Source organism: Macaca nemestrina, chromosome 19 (assembly GCF_043159975.1).
Source record: "Macaca nemestrina isolate mMacNem1 chromosome 19, mMacNem.hap1, whole genome shotgun sequence".
NCBI classification, from domain to species: domain Eukaryota; kingdom Metazoa; phylum Chordata; class Mammalia; order Primates; family Cercopithecidae; genus Macaca; species Macaca nemestrina.
The window spans coordinates 77530973-77553387 of NC_092143.1; the positions used below are offsets into that span (position 1 = coordinate 77530973).

The 22415-nt window shown below is 41.1% G+C and overlaps 1 protein-coding gene and 1 long non-coding RNA gene across 47 annotated transcripts in view; one reads left to right on the plus strand and one right to left on the minus strand.

Moving 5' to 3' along the window:
• The window catches only part of LOC105478855 (Rho GTPase activating protein 28), a 240371-nt gene that overhangs the window by 201349 nt on the left and 16607 nt on the right, over positions 1-22415 (plus strand). For all 9 annotated transcript variants that reach the window (XM_071085638.1, XM_071085639.1, XM_011736556.3 and 6 more), the window contains 8 exons: positions 631-796; positions 905-996; positions 3368-3445; positions 8854-9016; positions 13837-13919; positions 16594-16791; positions 17138-17251; positions 21568-21624. In XM_071085638.1, coding sequence (XP_070941739.1) covers positions 631-796; positions 905-996; positions 3368-3445; positions 8854-9016; positions 13837-13919; positions 16594-16791; positions 17138-17251; positions 21568-21624 — 951 coding nt within the window. The remainder of the gene's footprint in view (positions 1-630; positions 797-904; positions 997-3367; positions 3446-8853; positions 9017-13836; positions 13920-16593; positions 16792-17137; positions 17252-21567; positions 21625-22415) is intronic.
• Positions 621-22415, minus strand: part of LOC105478851 (uncharacterized) — a 62175-nt gene continuing 40380 nt past the window's right edge. For 35 of the 38 annotated variants that reach the window (XR_011617114.1, XR_011617109.1, XR_011617110.1 and 32 more), the window contains 4 exons: positions 5302-5524; positions 3950-4034; positions 2157-2272; positions 621-759 (listed from right to left, as the gene is read on the minus strand). This is a non-coding gene — a long non-coding RNA (uncharacterized lncRNA). Of the gene's footprint in view, positions 760-2156; positions 2273-3949; positions 4035-4816; positions 4954-5301; positions 5525-14012; positions 14071-22415 lie in introns of those variants that run through there. The other 3 variants (XR_011617119.1, XR_011617117.1, XR_011617120.1) reach the window with 3 other exon arrangements.

The following is a 22415-nucleotide window of genomic DNA, read 5'->3' on the forward strand; positions in this document are numbered from 1 at the left end:
ATATGTCAGTCTCATTGTCTTCAAAATCATAGTAGGATTATTTGCACTTTCTCTGTATTTTGCTTTTTTAAGAATTTGGAATCATTTAAATTTAATTTTTATGGTAGAATAGCTGTTGTCTCAGCAAGCATATATAATCAGTTTAAACTGGGAGTTTCCTAAAGTGTGCAGTATGGGATAGATAAACCTTGATTTAAAGATTGACTGTCCAAGAAGGAAAAAAAAACACGTTTGGAGCTCTCCTGGGATATACCTAGGTGTGTTTCCTGGTATGTGTGTGTCACATGTAGTTCCAATTAAGGGCCATGGTGTGTGCATTCCATGTGGTGCCTGACATATATGTTGTTTGACTATATCGGGTGTTCCTTGTAAAGAAGGCAGTCCTCACAGTTGCGATGGCAATGTTATCATATACTTTAGACTGCTGTTTTGCTTCTAATTAGCATAGTGGTGATCTGCAAATGTTCTAAACCACATATTCATATTTCTAGGATGCAGCATGCTCCTTAGAGATATTTTGCAAAGAACATGTTCTACTCCATAGATTTAGAGTGTCCAGGTGGCATTTGAGTGAAGGTATAATAATTTTCCTTTACCAGAAAAAATAAATGCCGTCACTGTGTGTTTTAGAAATTTATTGTTCAGAAAACCAGATTCGGCTTAACTGAAGCAGGAGATCTGTCTGCTGAAGACATGAAGAAAATCCGCCATCTCTCTCTCATTGAATTGACTGCCTTTTTTGATGCCTTTGGAATTCAACTGAAAAGAAACAAAACAGAGAAAGTAAAAGGACGAGGTAACTAAGAAGACTGATTGCTTCTGGCTTTAACACTTTGACACAGTGGAATAAGATAATGCTTTTCTGAGTCTTTTTTCTTTCTCCCTTTACTGTCTCACAATGAAGACAATGGGATTTTTGGAGTTCCGCTTACAGTCCTCCTGGACAGTGACCGAAAGAAAGACCCTGGAGTGAAAGTTCCCCTGGTATTACAAAAAGTGAGTAGCAGGCAAACGAAAGGGGAATTCACAGAGCCTCATGCTTATGATTTGTTACTTTGTAAACCCACAAATAAATTTTCTTTTAGATTTAAAGAGACTGTCGCCCTATTAGGACCCAGGCCCCTGGTGATTTTCAACTTTATTCCATGAACCGCATAACAGCCCATGGCTCCTGGACGAGTTGGCCTTGCTGCATTCTTTTGGAGCCTGTTACTTTTTATTTGCTCATAACACATCAGGTGATGGACACAGATGTTCTGACCCAGGGCACAAACAGTCACATTTTTTTCCAATATTTTTTCAAATGTTATTTGCCCCTATGAATGTGTTTGTGTATTTGATTATTCTGTCTAGATAAAGATGACCATTAATTATCACCATGCATATACAAACCATACAAATATTTGCTGAGATATAGCATAGGCTGGGTTTTAAAAATATGTATATGTGTAATCATTTTATCAATTTTCCAAACCAAGTTTAATAAAATCTAAAAGCCAGCATGTTCCGGCCATTTTCCTGTGTGTCTGGTCAGATAGGATACAGTTAGACAAAGAGAATAATTTGGGTGGAAGGAGGTTTTAGAAGGTGGTGTTATCTGAACTATGAAATGCTAATGTCTCTGTGACTATTGTTGCTGAATACCTGATTTACTTTTAAGTCATGTTGTTTTATAGCCAACAATTTACAGTGGTTTTTACCTAAGTGTGCATTTATTCAACAGTGACATCCAGTGGCACAATTAAAACTCCTAGTCTTTAACACAAATCTTGTTGAATTTTAAATCAAGTTTTTAAATGATAAAAATGATAAATACTGTCTAAGAAGCATATACTTACTTGACACTGCTAATTGTACATCACTTGTTTAACTTCCTCTATTTTGTTACCAGTGCCTCAAAATGAGATAATTCTCAAGTCAGGTGACTGATTGGCTGGAGATAGGAACCAGGAAGATGGCACCCAGATGGCCAAAGCATGCAAGCAACACCTTTGGACACACGGGCCGTCTGTGGGTGACTTCCCTAGGCAGGGCTGTGCCAGTGCTGTTTATGTAATGTCATGTCTAGTCAGCACGGAGCAGCCCAAGGAGGCTGGTGTTACCATTGCCCTTTTACTGATGAGGCAACTGAGGGATAGGAGAGTGAGATAACTTACCCAGGACACACAGTCAGCAAGAGGTGGAGTGGGAACAGGAGCAGAGCGTATAGCAAAGTCCAGAGTCCATGGTGACGCTGAGATTTTCTTTCCTTCATTAAAACCAGCATTTTGTCCTGTATGTGAAGGACAGAGTTTAAAATATTCATCAAAATCAAAGACGATTCAGCACATGAGTTTATAATACTGTGTAGGTACAAACATCTAGCATAGAACTTAGCAAATAGAAAGTACTCAATAAGTGCTAGTTGAACTAAATCTGGATTTATATCATATTAGCAACATGTTAGTTGTTATTACTACTGGATGTTAAGTGTTCCTCACTACGGCACCTCAAGATAGTACTCTCCTGCTCCTACAAGACAGGCTTTTCTTACAGACATCTTTCTTCTTCCTAAATATCTATTTGTCTCTGTACCTAAAAGAATTACCTTAGTTCCAGGCACCATCCACCATCATTTCTTGAAAGGAAAACAGCAGAGACGCTGGATCCCCTTCTTACTGGGTGAACTTGGCCAAGTTATTATCCTTTCCAGAGATGCACTGTGAGCTGCTTTATTACAGTGAATTGAACTGTTTTCCTTAGACTCCTTAGCAGTAGAATAGGGGTAACGAGAGTACCTACCTCATAGGGTTATTGTGAGGATTAGATGCGTTAATGTAGGTAAAGGACTGAGAATAGGATCTTACACATAATCAGTGCACAGTACATGGTAGTGTTTATTACTTTTTTAACACCCATCACCAGCCTTAGAACTCGTGAAAGCTATTTATCTTTACCCCGTCTAAACTCCTTGATCAGACATCTAGAATTCCTACCGTTTCTTAGTCAGAGTGATTGCAACCAATGACAGTAGATTTAGAATCTCTTGTTACTGATCAGTCTGCAGAAAGAGTTATAGTAATCAGATCTTAAAAATGGTTAAGAGGCATATGTAATTTTAGAGGTGGTTAAGAGCACAAACGAGTCGGTGCCATTACTTACAAGGTTGATCTCGGGAAAGTTGTATAACTACTATAAATCTCTACTTTCTCATTTGCATGTTGGAGGATAATGTTGGCAGCATAGGATGGTTATGAACATTTAACAGCATTCAAGCGTCAGGCACGTATATGCTTGGTCACTTATTGATTCATGTCATCATTGTTACTGTTTTATATGTTTATGATCACAGAGGCACTTATTCTTGTAATATATCATTGCTTTCTAGTTTTTTGAGAAAGTTGAGGAATCAGGTCTGGAATCTGAAGGAATTTTTCGACTTTCGGGATGTACTGCTAAAGTCAAGGTACTGAACATTTTGTCTCTTCCTAGGTAGAGTTCTAAGCTAGCTAGACCCCGTTCACATAAGCATCGGGTATCTAGTCTTTGTTGTTGTTTATTAGATTATCACTTGGTCCTTCCTAGTATTCCTTGGTACCTGTGGTAACATGTTTGTTCCAGAGTGTTTTCATGATCCAGAATTTTAAAAATCAAGGCAGAAACATTAAAAAACCAAAAACAACAATGAAATAGCACATCAATTCACCATAAAAAACTGCTGCTTCCCTTTAGTTTGGAAAAGTTGAAACGTCTCACCATTGTTTTGGAGGTTAAACACCTTAGTTTGTTGTGTTCCTCTCAGCCATGGAATTCACTAAGCCAATGTTATATGAGCCTTTATTTCCATCATTCGTTGGTTTAAACATTCCTTGGCTCTCCCTTTAGTGAAAGCTGTTACAGGAATTTGTAGCAGTGGCTATATAACCACTAGAATACTCACTCAGCAGTTCCAAAACCCAGTTCCACTTACGGTAATGTTAACATCCACATCTAAAACCAGCTGTTCAGTGTGAATCTTCTTCCTTTGCTTCCTTACTTCCATGAGGTGACCAACTCTACAGTATAATAGCGCAAAGAATTATTAGAAAAGAAAAGCTTTTCTCATAAAAATCCACCAAAATATCCCACTGTGTCTGTGGTAGGCATCCACCATGGAGAGCTCCTTCCTGCAGTTGGATCACTCCCTGGCTTGCAAATGTGAAAACCTGAGCAGTTTTAAAAGATGGATCCCTGAGCAAACAGTCTCAGGGCAGGGGAAAACAAATGTGGTAATGTTTATCAAAAAGACATTTGTAGAGGCAAAACAGCATCTCTTCATTAATTCATTTTGGTACATGCTTTGGGAAATTCTATTTGTATCAGTCTCACAGTTTTTATATAGAAGTGTGATGAGAGGTTTTTCTAAGTGGAAACTGAGAATAGATAGGCTGTGTCTATTGGATCCTCCAGAAAGCAGATGCTGAGATGGGTGAGGAGCAGAGGAGGGTCATGGCAGTACTGCTTCTGCAGGATGAAAGGGGCAGGAATCAGGATTGGCTGGGGTGAGGCTCCGACCACGGTGCAGGTCTGACAATTCCTAATCGTGGAGGAGCTGTGTGCTGGGCAGAATGGGCCAGGCCCTAGTACCCGTGCCTCCCTCCGTCGTGGGCTGGGGCTTCCTGCAGAAAATATGGCTGAGCCACATCTGGAAGGGGCCTGCAGCTGGGAGAGTCTGCTACCTGAGCTTTTGCACATGAGGGCGAGGTCTTCCGTGAAGGGAGGTCAGAGCAGGGCACCAGGACTCAGGGCTCCAGGCATGTTGAGGGGTTACGACTTCCCTGAGAGTGGAGTTGGCTGAATGCTGGCACAAGTTCTTGTGGAAGGCAGGGAGAAGCCCAACAGCTCCTTAAGGTTTATGCTTTCTAAGTTGAATCTGCTTTTTGTCTCCATTTCTCGTGTGTTTGGTTCCTACATACTCTTCTAAACAGATGTATCCTACACGTAAGGATGAAAACCATTACTTATTTTGGTTAAATCTTTGGTTATATCTGCAGAGTCAGAGAACCAAAATGAAAGAAAGAAATTTCCTAAACAGAAACATATTCCATCTCTTGAAACCTCTGTCCATAATTGGGAAACTATTTGCATATGTTCTTCCTGGTTCCTCTGTGTGTGTGTGTGTGTGCACGCGCGCATGCGTGCGTGCGTGTACACATGCATGCATGGGTGTATAACATGCATAATGGATATGACTTAAATGTCTTGTTTCTAAATCACCAAAAGGAGAAAACATTACAGGGCATTTCTTATGTGCACAAAGTTTAATGTCATAGCAGCAGTTACCTTTCTTTGTCTAATCTTCCACTGAAAAATGCTTCTCAAAGGCTAATCATTCCTTCAGAATGTTCTTATAGGCACATGCATTCCTGGACCACATATAGGTCAAAGTCTTTTTTCTCCCCAGTTTTACGTAGTTTCAGCCTATTTATTCCATCACTTATTAGTGGAAAATGTAATCAAGATGTTTTCATGGTTTGAGCCCCAGGAAGGCCAATGTGAAAGAAATCTGGGCAAGTGAACAGAAACCGGGAAACACTGCAGTTAGAAAGACATTGAAACGTGATGCGTTAAAGGGCTCTTTATTCCTCTCCTTCATTCAAGCTTTTTATTTAAGCTACCTCCTTTTTTGTAATTCATCCACTGAACTACTGAAAACTCCATTATAATTATCCTCGAATTGAACCACGTCGATGACTCCAGCCCTGTTGTCCGCTAGTGTATCATTACTGTGAACGGTCTGGCCTGGCTTTGTGCTTAAATGCTTGGGGAGGCTGACAGGGAAGCAGCCCTGGGAGGAAGCTGCTGGTTTTAGCCAAACAGGGAACACGCAGCTGCGGAGCCAAGTCCCAGACTCGAGGCCTCAGCTCATTTGGAACCAATTTAATGCTTTGGTTGGTGTTTGCAATGATTTTCTTTCAAAAATGACAGAAATTTGAGCCAAACACCGGGGAATATATTTTATGGAAAGAGACAGACTGTTTGACATGCGAGTTTTTCTTTTTTGACTAGTTCGAATCATTCCAAGGCTGTTCTAAATGTTTTATAATTACCTCACCTGGCTTATTTAGGCTGGTCATTTGCATTTGTATAAAACTACCTCCAAAATAGAGTCAGGTTGCATTTTTGCTGAAGGGAGTTTTAATGACAAGACTTCTCATCCTTGCCTAGTGCTCTCAGTAACAGGGGTCAGAAAAACAGGGCTTCGGAACCTCTAAGTGCTCCCTGTCTTTGGTAAGGTAAACTCACACCTGGTTGACATGGTTTCACATTGGGACCACCATATATAGGTCAGCTCTGTTCAGAACCAAAAAACAGACATTCTCTCTCTCAGCGTTGCTTTATACCAGCCATCCAGATAAGATGACGCGGTATTATTCCCTAAACAGTCACACCGCATACGTGTGGGGTTCCCATAGTAATGACACTGCGGGTTAGAAGAGACCTGAGAGTGGGGGAGGGGCAAGCAGTCAGTGTGGCGTTTATTGGGAGCTGTCAGCAGGACCTGCCACTTGTTTTGATCTTGGGAATGTCGTTTTAATGTTCCATTGTACATTGGGAAGCTTGAAGCACAGACCATACCCTAGTCAGCTGCAGAGTCAGGATAAAATCCTAAAGGATCTAGTTGTAGCACCTGCCCTTGACCCAGGTGCCCTGTTGCCCCTTAGGTGACCGGGCACTACTCACAGGTTAGGATGGCCACATTCGTGATTCAGATAGATTCCTTTGGCAGAGGTATGTGGAAAATGAATTTGAATTCTTCTCTCGCTGGTGCTTCCTGTGCACTTGGAAAACAATGTCCCCTTTGCTTTACTGCAGTGGTACCAGGCGATTGATGGGAAATGCTTACTCCTCCTCCTGTATTTTTCCTATTAACAACACTGCCATCTGCCCATTACAAATCAGATGGAAATCATCTTGGAAAATCATCTCTGATGATTATTTCTCCCTCTGAGTCTCATATTCAATCCATCACTGATTCTTGAGAATTTTCCCTCCTGGGCATTTCTTAAATGCCTCCTCTCCTTTCTATCCTACAACTGTTTATCCAGATTAGTCCTTAGTTATCCGTCCCTGGAAGTGGTGCCGTGGCCTGATAACTGGGTTCTTTGCCTGTCACTTGCTTCCACCCACCTGACCTGTGCCAAGCTCCACGCTCCCCCAAATCATTTTCCCATCTGGCTGTCAGAAAAGATAAATTTACCCTTGCCATTCCTGTGCTTAGAGATGTTCCAGTCTGCCTCATTGCCTACAGGGTGAAGGCTAGTCCCCTTAGCACTGGCGCTGGCTGCTCTCCAGCCTCATTCCTTGCCCTTGATGTGCCAGCAAGGCTGAATGAACTGGAGTTCCGCAGACACTGGATCTGCTGGCATTTGTATCACTGCTTGAGCAGGATCCCCTTCGATTTCCTCTCTCCTGTAATCCTCAAGACTTGGCCCTAGCAGCGTTTGACTCCTCTCTTTCCTGGCTGCATAGCACCAATACATGACTTTTCTTACAGCATGTGCACTCTGAATTCGTAATATCAGCCCATGAAATAGTCCCACCCACTAGATTACAGGACACCGAAAGGCAAAGAATGGATCTCATACATCCTCCTCTTTTCAGAGCCCACTCTATATCTTTCATTCTAGAAAGAACTTTATATTTATGCTTAAGATTTTGTAAAGTGTATTTATCACCAAAGCGTTTCTTGATTAGCTGAAGTATTCCTGTAAGATTGAAAGCTTCTCCAGGACAAGAAGAAAATCTCCTTTTGATATTATCAGTAGGGGTTAGAGGGTGCATCATAATCACGTGTATCTCTGTAAGAAACTTGTGCTGCCAGGGACCTCCAGTTTGCAGGCTCTGGGAGCCAAGAGAGTGATTATGGCTGGCTGGTTAATGAGCTGATCCTTATTAGGAAAAGGTCAGATGTGCACACTGACTCTGGCTGTGCATGCTCAAGGCCAGAAGAATTAGGCTTCTCATGAGAATAAAGCAGAGGTCTTAAAGAAACAGAGCTTTTAGAGTTCCCTTTCTAAGTGTCCTTTCTGGAGCAGTTAGTGTCAGCCGGGAGACTGACTATAACTGCTAGCATTATAGGTAAACCTTGTAGTTCAAAGGAGCAGTAAAAAATGAGTTTGCCTTTGAAAAGAAACATGAAGCCTGAGTGGCATTGATAATCAGATGAATTAATAATGTAAAATTTGTAAGCCAAGTAGAACTTACAGAGGCTTAGAGATGTTTTTAAAAGTATTTGCACAGTGTTCCAAACCTTACGAAGGATTGGGCAAGCGTGCAAACATGTGGAAGACATGTGTCTGTCTTGGAATAAAACTTTGCTGTCACTGTTCCAGGAAGATGTCATAGGTTTGCATGTTGCAGTGAGGTCAGAGTTACTTTGTTGGGATAGTTCTCATTCTGTATGTGAACTGGCTAAGAGGCAAACCTTCTTGATCTAATTTAGAAATAGAGGATAGCAGAAGGCATTATGAAATAGGGGGAACGGAGACTTTGTCAGAATCCAACAGTGTATTTATCATGTGGGAATAGTGGTATTCTGCCAAAACCACAGAAATGAAACTGTGATCAGAGTAGAGAGCTTCTATATTTGTGTAGAATTAGAAAATTATTTCAAGATTAACATTATCTTTTAAATATTTTAGAAAATTGTTTTTAAAAATTCATCCTCACATAGCTATTTCCCTTAATCCCTTTGAAAAAAATTACTCTTAGGAGACATTACCTTACCAGTCTGTTTACAAAAATACTTTATATAAGAACAGTTTTGGAAGGGGAAAATGGGGTCACGTGGTAAAAACACATTGAATATTGACTGTTTTCCTTGATTTACAGCAATACCGTGAAGAACTTGATGCCAAGTTTAATGCTGATAAATTTAAGTGGGACAAAATGTGCCATAGAGAAGCTGCAGTAATGTTGAAAGCATTTTTCAGAGAACTACCCACCTCTCTCTTCCCTGTGGAATACATACCTGCCTTCATCAGTCTAATGGAAAGTAGGTGGAAGACGTCAAATGTGAATACGCTAAGATATAAGGTCATTAAAGTGAGAGCAGAAGAGAGATGCTGAATCAAATGTGCTCATGTATAGATTTGCTGTGTCCTGACAGTGCTTGGTGGAATATTAAGTTTGATGACAAACAGTCACCTACTTACATACTTACATACTTAAGCCTGGTTTAGAGGGTTTTATAATCATTAAAAGGCAGAGGGGTTTGCAGAAAGACCAGGCTCTTGAGATTTGGATTCCTGTGCCACCATCTGTTAGCCATGCAATCAAACCTTCTGAGCCTCAGTTACTACGTCTGTAAATTACAGATCATAATTACTTGTCAGGGTAGCCATGGATATTGAATGAAGTCATTTAGAATAGAGCCTGGTGTGTGGTAATGCATCAAAAAATAGGACATCACTCCCTTTCTTAAATCTGAGGTCCTAGGTCTGATGATGCAGCATGCAATAAATACTTCACAGAAGATAATTTGTCTCTGAAAATTACAAAGTCACATCACGTTTCTGAAAATTACAAAGTCATATAGATTAGGCCTTTAAGTGAAATGTGTGGGCAAAAGCACAAAAATTATAAAGTGTGTGTCGTAATTGACAGGAATCATTTGGCATGGTTTGAGCATAAAGGTTGAATATTGTGGAGGATGTAACAAGAGAAAAGTTTGGAAAAGTAGAATGGGGGTACATAGTGGGGGCTTTAACTGTTAACCTGGGGAGTTCAGGGGTCAGAAGTCTAAATATGTATGAGCATGCTAAGTAAATGTTGATTCTACATGGACCGAAAAGGTCTGTGTCCAAACTGAGAGGACACACCCCATCTAGAGACACTGACCACTGCTTGGTTCTCGATAGTGGTTGCTGTGCCAGACTGAGCCAAATCCAGGCTTTAATGGGAAAACCTAACTTGAGAATGTCAGCCACTAATTTTTTTTGTTTGTTTGAGACAGAGTCTTGCACTGTTGCCCAGGCCGGAGTGCAGTGGCACAATCTTGGCTCATTGCAACCTCCGCCCCCTGGATTCAAGTGATTCTCCTGCCTCAGCCTCCCAAGTAGCTGGGATTACAGGTGTGCGCCACCACACCTGGCTGATTCTTGTATTTTTAGTAGAGATGGGGTTTTGCCATGTTGGCCAGGCTCGTCTCAAACTCCTAGCCTCAAGTGATCTCCCCACCTCGCCCTCCAAAGTGCTGGGATTATAGGCATGAGCCACCATACCTGGCCCAGCCACTAATTTAAATTTTAAAATGTTGTGTGGACTTAACAGGTGATGTCTGTATCTGCCAGTTTACAATCTTCTGCAGTTTGGCCAGAACTACAAAATCATTAAAATTACAATGAAAGAAAATAATAGATCCTAAGTTGTATGACAAAATCTGTCCTAAAATATATGTAGGTTCTAAATCTTTGAATGTTTTAGCTAAACCAGATTCATAAAATAATCTTTTGTGTCTTAAGAGAATAAGGCAGGCAAGGCAGTTGTTTTCTAAGCTTTAATTCACATGCTGTCCGTGACTAGTATCTCTTCCCTTTGTAAGCTTACTGTTTTTATTTTATGAGAAAAACTTGCTAAGAGAGAAGAGCTACTAATTTCCTTCATTCATGTTTATTTCAGATATTGTATTTTTTCAGTTCTAGAATTTTCAGTTGGTGCTTTTAAAATACTTTCTGTTTTTCTGTTGACGTGACCTATCTCTTCATGCATTAGAATCATATTTTCCTTCACAGCATTGAGCACAGGTACAATAGCTGCTTCAGAATTGGCCGCAGGTGCAGTGGCTCACGCCTGTAGTCACAGCACTTTGGGAGGCCGAGGCGGGCGGATCACAAGGTCAGGAGATCGAGACTATCCTGGCTAACATGGTGAAACCCCGTCTCTACTAAAAATATAAGAAATTAGCAGGGCATGGTGGCGAGCGCCTGTAGTCCCAGCTACTCGGGAGGCTGAGGCAGGAGAATGGTGTGAACCCAGGAGGTGGAGCTTGCAGTGAGCCGAGATCGCACCACTGCACTCCAGCCTGGGTGACAGAGCAAGACTCTTGTCTCAAAAAAAAAAAAAAAAATTCCTGTTGGCTAGTTCCAACCCCTGGGTATCTCAGGGTTGATCTCTGTCTTCTCTAAGAGCAGGTTACACTTTCCTGTTACCTTGTATGTCAAGTAAGTTGAAAGCTTATTCCGAACATTAGAATATAGTGTTTGGAGACCAGGGATTCTGAAGTATTTCTCCAAAGAATGTTGTTTGGTTTCTTTTTCTATTGTTGCTCTTTGAAGCAGGCAGTTTGCTTGGCTGGACTCAAATTGCCAGTGGTCTTTTGGGCAGGAGCTCGATTCTCCGTTCAGTTGTTCAGTCCTTTGCCGTGTTACCCCACACACATGGTTTGTGGCTCAGCCAGAGATTTGGGTGAAGTGTGTACCAGAATTAGGGTCTTCCATCTCTGGATCACTCATTTGTTTTTGTTTTTTGGTATTTTGAATTATGTAAGGAGGATTCAAAACCTCTAATTCCAGATCTGTTCAGAGAATCATATTTAAGAAGGGTATATGAATATATTAATTTTCATCTTCCAAAATATTCAATCCTTATGTTCAAACCATGCCAAATGATTCCCTGTCAGTTACAAAACATACTTCATAGTTTTTGTGCTTTTACCGAAATACTTCAATTAAGACCTAATCTGTATGACTTTGTAATTTTCAGAAATGTTGTGTGACGTACTTTTCAGAGACAAATTACCTTCTGTGTAGCGTTTACTGCATGCTGCATCATCACTGCTGCCTATCTGACTGCAGCCAGTACATTTCACTGAAGGGAGAGGTTCTGAGAAATATCCTGAAAGGGTTCACAAAGGAGTCCACATTCCTTCGTATAGCTTTGAAAGTGAAAAATACTATATTGCAGGTGGTTGATTTGATACCAGCGAACCCTGCAGGAAGCCCAGAGTTCTGGCCTGCTACCAGCAGGAAATAATGGCCTTTTTGCCACCTAAGTAAGCTCTAGTTGTAACAAGATTTTCTGAAGGGGAGGACTGTGAACAAGTGCATGTGTGTGTGTTTAAGCTGTGCCTCTCAATACCGTCAGATGGAGCTCAGAGAACACAGAGCCTTTCCCACTAATATTACTTTCTCTTTTCAAACTTGACCCCAACCTTGACTGTAAAATTAAGGACTAGTAGTTCATCAATCAAGCCTCGGATGCTTTCATTACTTGCTTAGTAACTTTCTGGGGAAATAACGACCTCAGGAAAGGGAATACTCGTGGCTGGGATGTATTAAATGAATTAACTACAAAACTATTAACCACAAAACAGTGTTTCCTAAGTAAAATGAAAAGGGAATATTTGCAAAATTAAACTTAATCTTAAAAGAGCTTCATAATTTCTCTGAAATTAATGGACACACAGTGGTCCCAAGCCTGTATCTGCGTCTCTTGGTTTTTTCCCCCAGAGTTGCTTTTTTTTTTTTTTTAATTGCGTTGGAAGATTAGAGACCGTTCTCAGACTGCAGTTTATGCACTAACATAATGTCTTATCTGCCCCTAAATGCTTTGCACTGAGACTTGCTCTTAAAGTTTCTATTATTCAGGCAAGCTCACGTCAACCTGTATTTGCTGTTTTCAGTAACATCCTGGACCTGTGTCATTATAAATTTGATACAAGTATCTACAAATCCACACGTGGATTTTTCTTCAACAATATGATCCTCCCACTCTCGCCATATGACTTGGTTGTATACACTTGTCATCTACTCCTGAACTCTAGCACACACAGCTCCAGTAACCTAGTAGCTTGTCACAAGTGTTTCCACTGCTGTACAGCTCAGTTAACTTCACCGGCAGCTGACTGCCTTCCAGCCACTGAATAGAAACAGATAGATTTTCCTTCAACTGGAGAACTCCCCAGAGATTCCTGAACATAATGCTTTCCTACAGGAACTCCCCACCAAGACACCATTTTGAAGAGAATACAGAGGGACAAAGGAAAGCCTAGATTCTCTGGTGTATTCTAAATTTTCAGCACAGCTGGTCGTGGATTATCCAGCTGTGGATGGAATCCCAGAGTATAAATGCCAACCCTCTGGCGCCATCTTGTGTCATTATTGAGGAAGAAAATCCTCAACAATCTCCAAAGATCCAACTACAGTCATCACCTTCCCTAAGCGTCCATGAAAGATCTAGAATAAGTGTCATAGATCGTAAAAAAAAAAAAAAAAAGCAAACATGTAGAAAGATAACTATGTACAGGTACTGATTTAACCACTCTACCTATATTAACTCATTTAATCCTCATAACAGCCTGTGAGGTAGGTACAATGACTATTCCTATTTTACAGATAATCAAGTAGATACGGCAGGGATTAAATAACCTGCCCCAGGTCACACAGCGACTAAATAGTAGACCAGGATTGGAACCTGGTTCTAAATCTGTGTTCCTAATACTTACACTTTTCTGCCTCATTATATGGAAGCAAGGTTTTTTTCCTCTTATATTGAGCTTTACTTCTATTTATAGTATTAAAGGGAGGGAAGGTCTGTGAAAGTACTTTGAAAGGGAAGTGCTATCCAACTTCAGAATTATTCTGAGGATCTCGTTGGCCACCTGCCTCAACAATGGCATGGTGGGATGGGAAAAGGAACTTGATGGACAGAGGCGCCTGTCCAAGTGAAGAAATTTACATTGCTGGGCACAAAACCTGAGTCTTTACCACCACAAGCTGTCAGGAGCCCTCCTGTGCCACCAGATGCTAGCAAGAAATGCTGTCGGGATGCATCAGGGTTATTTAAAATGTATGCCTATTTCTGTTTTCTTGTTAGGAGGGCCTCACGTCAAAGTACAGTTTCAAGCCTTACACCTCATGGTCATGGCGCTGCCTGATGCCAACAGGGATACAGCTGAGGTACGTCGTGTCCACCTCACGGCTTGTCAGGGGGCTCTTATTGCTCAGAGGATGTGGTTCATATAGGAAAATGAAAATGGAGATGCAACTCACTGAGCCACCTGAGCATGCTGCAAACACACGGCCTTTCTGCGCTCCCACTGCCCTTCTCCTGAGGAAGACAAGAAAGAGTGGAGATCTTGGTATCTTCTTTTTTTTTTTGAGAGACAGTTTCGCTTTGTCACCCAGGCTGGAGTGCAGTGGCACGATCACAACTCACTGCAGCATTGACTTCCCAAGGCCAGGTGACTCTCTCATCCCAGCCTTCCAAGTAGCTGGGACTACAGGCATGCGCCACCACACCCGGCTTTTTTTTGTAGAGACAGGGTTTCGCCATGTTGCTCAGGCTGGTCTCTTAACTCCAGGGCTCAAGTAATCCTTCTGCCTCAGCCTCCCAAAGTGCTGGGATTACAAGTGTGAGCCACCACACCCGAGTGATATCTTTAACTTTCATTCACTCTATTCATCCCAGAGATATTGGCTGTCTATCCTGTGTCAGGCACGGGGCAAGGTGTTAGGAGTAGGAGAAGAGGCAAAGATGAAGGCTTAAATGGGACAATGTCAGAAGTCAATAAGACCATTATGTAACTTGTAAAATAGACTCTAGAATTGCTGGTTCTCAGCTACTCTACTCATGTTAGTCTGATGTACAGAAGTGGAAAGAAAACTCTGATGAGCGTCCTCGGGGAGGAATTGGAAATCACTAGTTTAAATTATATTTCCAACATGTTCACGTTTTTAAATTTGTGAAAATAATTCAATTTAAATACTTCTAGAATTTCAGAATTTTAGAGATCATCTGATAGAATTTGGTCATTTTACATATTAGGAAAATGAAGCAGAAAAGTGATTTCTCCACTAATATATAATAGAACATTTGATAGAATCATATTCTATAGTTTCATCCCCAATTTTTCTCCCTTTATTTCACATTTATTCTTTGCTGTATGTTGGTAAAAATCAAAGTTTCTCTTGCTCTCTGGATAATCATTCTATATACAATAGGAAATTTATTTTAAGTACAACAGGTATTTGGAATCTTTGAAATGAAATTGAGATAAGGATGAGTTGAAAAGAGATGGTAATTTTGAGGCCAGTAAACATAATGCTGAAAACAAAGATGGTTGTTAGTGCTGCCTCTTATCACACATTTCAGTGTTCTAAGGACCTTCCTCCTACACAGCGAAAATATCTATGTCAATTATAATGTATGTCAGTCATATTATATCCTTGAGGCGAGGGCAGAGATCAGCTATGACATAAAAATGACCTTTTCTAATATAATTCAGTAATTTTTCAAAAGCTGAAAATTTATTAGCTTGTTTTTTGGCTTTGTGTACACAGTGTTCTTTTATCAAAAACAATCCATCTGGTGTCAAATATCTGAGTTAAAACATCATCTACCCTTTCATACAACTGAGGATGCAGCATTTATCAAATAATTTAATACATTTCTAACAAAAGGTCCCCCCAGAACATCACGGGACTGGTGAGGATGTTACACACATGCGCTCGCTCTCTGTCTCCCCCTCCCTCCCTCCCTCTCTCTCAATTTTTTATTCTAAATTGTGACTGGAGGTAAGATTGCGGCTGTTGTGAGTTAGAGGTCAAGAACTCTAACTGAAGAATTGGTTCCTTTGGTTCAGATCCTGGCTCTGCCACTTAATTAACTGATGCTGGGCAAAGCTGCTTAGCCCCTTTCCACCCTGGGTCTCTTCATCTGTGAAATAATAATAGTACCTACCTCACAGGGTTTGAATGATGATCCGTGAATATATATAAAATACTAAGGGTAACGCCTGGCTCACAGCAAACCCTCAAATGAATGCTGACTATTATTACTCTTCAGTGCTGTTTTTCTCATTGCGAATACCGTGTACTGGAATTCAAACTCGGAAAGCCAAAGAGCACTTCTTTTGGGGATTTCATTTGTCTTGGTGAACTTCAGAAGTTTCTGATAAGTATTTATACTTCGGTAGCACAGCAAACTTGTATTAAGCTTTGTCAATTCTTTTTTTTTTTTTTTTATTGCTTCAAATACCTGCACACAAACATTTGCTTTTGGCCAGCTGACAATTTCCAAGTTGAAAAGCATAGAAAAATAGCACCCAAAAAGTCCATTTTTTTAATTGTTTAGTTGAGTTTACATTCAGGCTGAGGAATGAGACACTCCTGTTGTTTAAGTGGATTTTCCTCTCCCTAGGAAATGGTAAATAGTTTTCAACAACAATGCTTTAAGGTAAGGGTATTTTTCAGAATTACTTTTCTTCACAACAAAACTACCTTTCGTGTTTATTGAACTGCAGCGTTTTCTCTTCCTGGTTCATATTTAATTTTAACACTTGTCAAACTCTTTTAGGATAAAAGAAAAGAAAATGCAAACCATATTTATAGAAACTGCAATATAATAAAATCCATTAAAATGGCCACTTTTACGAAGCAGACATTTGAATATACTGCTCACATTTCTTCTCGGTACTTTTAACCAGTTAGAGGGGAAACATGGTACGTTTAACCATTCTGTACTTCTGACAGTTCTCTGGCAGCAGAGTGAATGGGAACAGAATGAACGATAGCAATCAGGGGCACCTTTTGACGGTGTGCAATTGTATGGCACGATGCTGTTTCTTCTTAGGCCCTCATGACATTCTTCAGTAAAGTGATCGCCAATGAATCAAAAAACCGAATGAGTCTGTGGAACATTTCTACAGTGATGGCACCAAACCTTTTCTTCAGTAGAAGCAAACACTCTGATTATGAAGAATTACTGTTAGCAAACACTGCGGCCCACATCATCCGCCTAACGCTTAAGTACCAGAAAATTTTGTGGAAGGTGAGTGACATTGTGATGACAGGTCCTCCTCGGAAGTCCATGGCCTCAGGAAATGTAAAGGCTCCGTGACTGGGCAACTCCCTTGGTCATAGGGAAGAAATATGAGAAGATAACCCCAGGTGGCTGTGACATCCTTACAGCTTCCGGAAGGGCTACTCTTTATCACAGTTTCCCTTTGAAACAGGGATCCACATAATTTTTTCTAAACTTTATAAGGACGATGTCACCATTTCTGGCTCCAGGATACCGAGTGACTGGGAGGAGTTGCCATGCCTGAAGACAGAATCTGCTAGGGAGGTTGAATTCAAGTGTTTTCCATCCAGTCCAAGCTATTTTTCTTCTCCAGGTTCCATCTTTTTTGATCACTCAAGTAAGAAGAATGAATGAAGCCACGATGCTGTTAAAGAAGCAGCTCCCGAGTGTCAGGAAGCTGCTCAGGAGGAGGACCCTTGAGCGGGAGGTAAGACAGCGAACGAGGCACGGCGATTGTCCGCTGCCTAGATTTGTACTCCTCCAAGGGAGGCGCAAAGTAGCTTGTCATTGAGAACCAAGCGTTTTATATTCTTAAGGATCAGGGAGTGTTGTAACTATAAACATCGTGGAAAGTGGGTCCATGACAGAGTATCGGGGTCTTTGCATCTTGTTGAGAGTTATGTGCCTTTTGGTTAAAGTTCTTGAAATATCTCAGTCAGGAAGATTGTTTGATATCCCACCAGAAAGGCTAAAACGGTTCTCGCAAAAGCTGAAAGTCAACATTTTAGTCCCTGTCAACTTGATTTAAGGGCAATCCAGTATCCAAATGTCTAATACTTGGGAAAAGAGATTTCTTCATTGATCAGATAGTAAAGGAATAGCTAATCCTTAAATTATTTTGTGTAAATTCATTCAGAGTCTTAACACAGTTATTTGTGTGGAGGCACATAATGGAAACAAGTTTCAGAAGAATTATTTTTACTGCTTTTATTTAACTCGAGGGTGAACACAAGTGCCAGATACTGCATTCAACCTTGAGGAGGATGTGGAGATACCTGAAATTTACTTTGCCCTCAAAGGAATTTATACCTAATGTGGGAGACAAATGTATGTAAGAGCCCCAGGGACCCAGCAGGGAAGCACCAGGCCCGCTGTGCCAGGGCCATGCAGAGGACAAGGAAATGTGCTGTAGCGTGGGAGACTGTGGATGGCTTCATTGAGGATGCAACATTGGAGCTGCATTGTTTTTGAGACAGAGTCTTGCTCCTCCGCCTCCCGAGTTCAATTGATTCTCCTGCCTCAGCCTCCTGAGTAGCTGGGACTACAGGCATGCGCCACCCTGCCCACCTAATTTTTTTATTTTCAGTAGAGATGGGGTATTTTTAGTAGAGTAGGGGTTTCATCATGTTGGCCAGGCTGATCTCAAACTTCTGACCTCAGGTGATCCGCCCACCTCAGCCTCTCGAAGTGCTGAGATTACAGACATGAGCCACTGTGCCCTGCCTGGAGCTACACTTCTTTTTATAGAGTTGGAGTCTTGCTCTGTCACCCAGGCTGGAGTGCAGTGGCATGATCATGGCTCACTGCAACCTCGAACTCCTGGGCTCAAGTGATGCTCCTGCCTCAGCCTCTCCAGTAGCTAGGACTACAGATGCATACCACCACACCTGGCTACCTTTAAAAAAAATTTTTTTATAGAGACAGCTGTCTCTATAAAAAAAATTTTATATTGCCCAGGCTGGTCTTGAACTCGTGGCCTCAAGCGACCCTCCCACTTTGGCCTCCCAAAGTGCTGGGATTTTAGATGTGAGCCACTGTGCCTGGTTGGAGTTGTATCTTGAAGGATGGATACCACTGCGAAAGGAGAAAGTCCAGGGAAAAGGACAGTAAATACCAAGGCAGCAAGGTGGGAGAGAGTGTTGTTGATTTATCATAATCGTGATGAAAGAGTGTATTCTCTGACTCATGATAGGCAAAGTGACTTCATATCAAGTAAAACCAATACTTTTATTTAGAAATGAAATTTTTTAAAATTTGTTTTAATTGAGAAAAAAAAATCACATAATATAAAATTCACTATGTTAAGCATTTGAAATTGTACCAATTCAGTGTGTTTTAGTATATTCACAATGTTCTGCAACCATCTCAGCTCACTGCAAGCTCTGCTTGCCAGGTTCAAGTGATTCTCCTGCTTCAGTCTCCCAAGTAGCTAGGATTATAGGTGCCTGCTATCATGCCTGGCTAATTTTTGTTATATTTTTAGTAGAAATAGGGTTTCACCATATTGGCCAGGCTGGTTTTGAACTCCTGACCTCAGGTGATCTGCCCGCCTCGGCCTCTCAAAGTGCTGGGATTGCAGGCGTGAACCACCACACCCAGCCTGAAGACTTTTTCTAGTAAGTCCAATGTCTGGACTTCCTTAGACAGTTTCTTCAGAAACTGTTGCTTTTTCTCCTTGTATAGGAGCAATATTTCCTTGACTTTTTTACCTAACAGCTGTTTGTTAAAGACTGGACATTTTGAGTATTATAATGTGGCAACTTTGGAAATCAGATTCTTCTCCCTCCTCAGGGTTTGTTGCTTCTGCTCTTGTACCTATTGTTTGTTTGCTTCATGACTTTTCTCGTGAACTGATTTTGTAAAGTCTGTATGCTTTGTTTTGTGTGGCTATGGAAGTCTATGTTCCATTAGTTTAATGATAACTAATGATCAGACAGAGATTCTCTTAAATGCCTGGAACTAAAAAACCTCCCAGTCTTTGCAGATGAGCAGTGTGTGTGCTGGGGCACACCTTTAGCATTCAGCAAAGCAGTTTCTAACTCTGCCTGAGCCCTCGCTTCCTGCTTGCACAGAACCTGAGGATCAGCCAGAAGTTTATGTTTCCAGCTCCTTCTCAGTCATGTGGCCTTTATATTCTCAGGAATATTTTAAGGCTTTTTACAACCTTTATTTTCCAAAGCATCTCAATCTCCAGCCTTGCCTCCCAAACTTTTTAGTTATCTCTTGTTTTCCTCAATTCTGATCCACTGCATCAGGCAACTGGGACAAAAACACTTGTCTGTAAACGTTTTTGACATTACACCCCTTTAGCACCCATCAAGTTCCAAGTTAGGCAAGGTAAAGGCAAGCCTTTTGAGCCAGTCTTTGAGGGAGCCACCAGACAGATGAGAGCAAATCATTAGAATTCTTGAGCAAGGTTCATTCTGCTCCCTGCAGTACCCATGCCAGAAATGCAGGCCGTTATTTTCAAGGCTATCACTGAATTGGAGAGCAGGGGTGGAAAAGCATAAGTAAAAATGACACACAGCTCTTTCTCTTACTTAAGCACTCCCCTAGTTGAAGCCTTTGGATTTGTGTCCAGAGTTCTAAAAGAGTCAATACTGATAGATTTTGCCAGTTCATCCATTGCTTCGATGGAGGGGCAGCCGTTTTCACTCTGGAAAACCATAACAGTATAATTAAATGTGTGGAACAGAGGTCAGGTCAGGCCTTGTCAGTCACTACCCATATGAGCCTGGACAAACTACATTCTTTCTTTGAGCCTCAATGTTCTTATTTCATAAATTGGGAGGGAGGGCAGATAATGATCTGTTTCACAAAGCTGTCATTAGGACGGACTCACATGTCCGTCACATGTTCACACAGTTCACACAATGTATGTGAACTGTACATTGCTATATCCATGTCACTTTAATGTTTTATTGTAAATAGAACCAAGATAGAATGTAAAGGTTATAAATACCATAGAAGCAAACACTTAAAGAAATAGTTTTTCTTTCATACTGTTGTACTATACTGCTTTTTGGTTTTTCTGTTTTTATTTTTGTTTTTGTCTTTTTTTTGAGATGGAGTCTTGCTCTGCCGCCCAGGCTGGAGTGCAGTGGCGCGATCTCGGCTCACTGCAACATCCACATCCTGGGTTCAAGCGATTCTTCTGCCTCAGCCTCCCGAGTAGTTGGGACTACAGGCATGTGCCACCACGCTCGGCTAATTTTTTTGTATTTTTAGTAGAGACGGGGTTTCACCATGTTAGCCAGGATGGTCTAGATCTCCTGATCTCATGATCTCCCCACCTCGGCCTCCCAAAGTGCTCGGATTATAGGCGTGAGCCACCGCGCCCAGCCACTATATTGTGTTTTTAATTCTTAATTTTGATTGGAATAGACAGTTCATTAACAAGTTACAAATTTAGAAGTCAGGAAAGACCATGGAATAAAAATCAGCCACCTCCAATTTCCCCTCCTGGAGACAAATAGTATCACCACGGCAGGGTGTGTGTACAGGAACATGCGGGTATGTAAACCTTCTGAGATGCTCTATCCGCTTACCAGCAAATATCAATGTATGTTCTTTCCCTTTTAACATGAATGTAGCATACAGGAAACACTGTCCTGAGTCCTGCTTTACTGACTTAACAAATCATGGGGGATTATTTTATATCAGTCCACAAAGCCGGTGCCTTTGCTTCTCTGCTTCTTTTGCATGCTATTCCATAGACACACAGTAAGTTATTTCAGCAGTCTCATATTGGTGAACAGTTTGTGTCTAATCTTTTGCTGTTACAATCCATGAGTCAGAGAACAAACATCTATATACATCATTGTTCACAAATGAAGTATATTTATAGGATAAATGCATAGATGTGGAGCTGTTGGATTAAAGTGCATATACATTTTATAATTTTATAAATATTGCCAAAACGTTCTCCATAAAGATTTTACCAGTTTACACTTCCAAAAGCAACATATGCTTGTTTTCTCAACATTACTCCAACATTACTCCTAAAGACTGTGTTTCCTTTAGACTGCAAGCCCCAAGACTTCAAAGGTACTGCAAAAATCACCCTCGGCAAGAAGAATGGTAAGAAAAATAATTTCCTTTCCCTTCCATTAACTCCCTATATAGTCTTCTCTGGCAACATCCACCACATTTATGTATAATGTTTGTCATGAACTATCCTTCAAACTTGACATTTTCAATGTGGCACATAAAGGAATGGTAGAGGGACCTGACTGGCTGATGATTCAGAATGTGTGCCTGGGCCTCCTATACACAGCTACAATGTTGTGGAAAGTTATAGAAGGAACGAGATTATTACGATCATCGGTCAGTAGTGTCAGAGTGTGCAATCTATTGTATAGGGAGAGGCGTCTGCAGAGCTGATGAAATAGGACATAGACAATTAAAGGCGTACTTTAGGCGTACAGTCTTGGCTGCAATGAGCCTGGGACTTGGCCCCCATCCAGATGCAAATCCCTCAGTATCTTTTCCTGAACTCCTGCTCTCATGGTTCTTGCTGGTAATGTTAGGAGAATACTGTAAGAACTGACTCTGTTCTAAAATATTGTGTGTTAGTTCCTTAGGGCTGCCCTAACAAGGTACCACAAATGAGGTGGCATAAAACAATAGACATTTATGATTCTTTCACAGTTCTTGAGGCTGAAAGTCCAAAATCAGGGTGTCAGCAAGCTTGGCGCCTTCTGAAGCCTGTGAGAGAAGCACCTGCTTCTTGCCCCTCTTTAGCTTTTGGCGATGCCAGTAATCCTCGGCATTCCTCAGCTGGTCTCAGCCTCCATCTTCACATGGCGTTCTTTCTTGTGTCTCTTCTTATAAGGATGCAAGTCACTTGGGTTAAGGGCACACCCTACTGC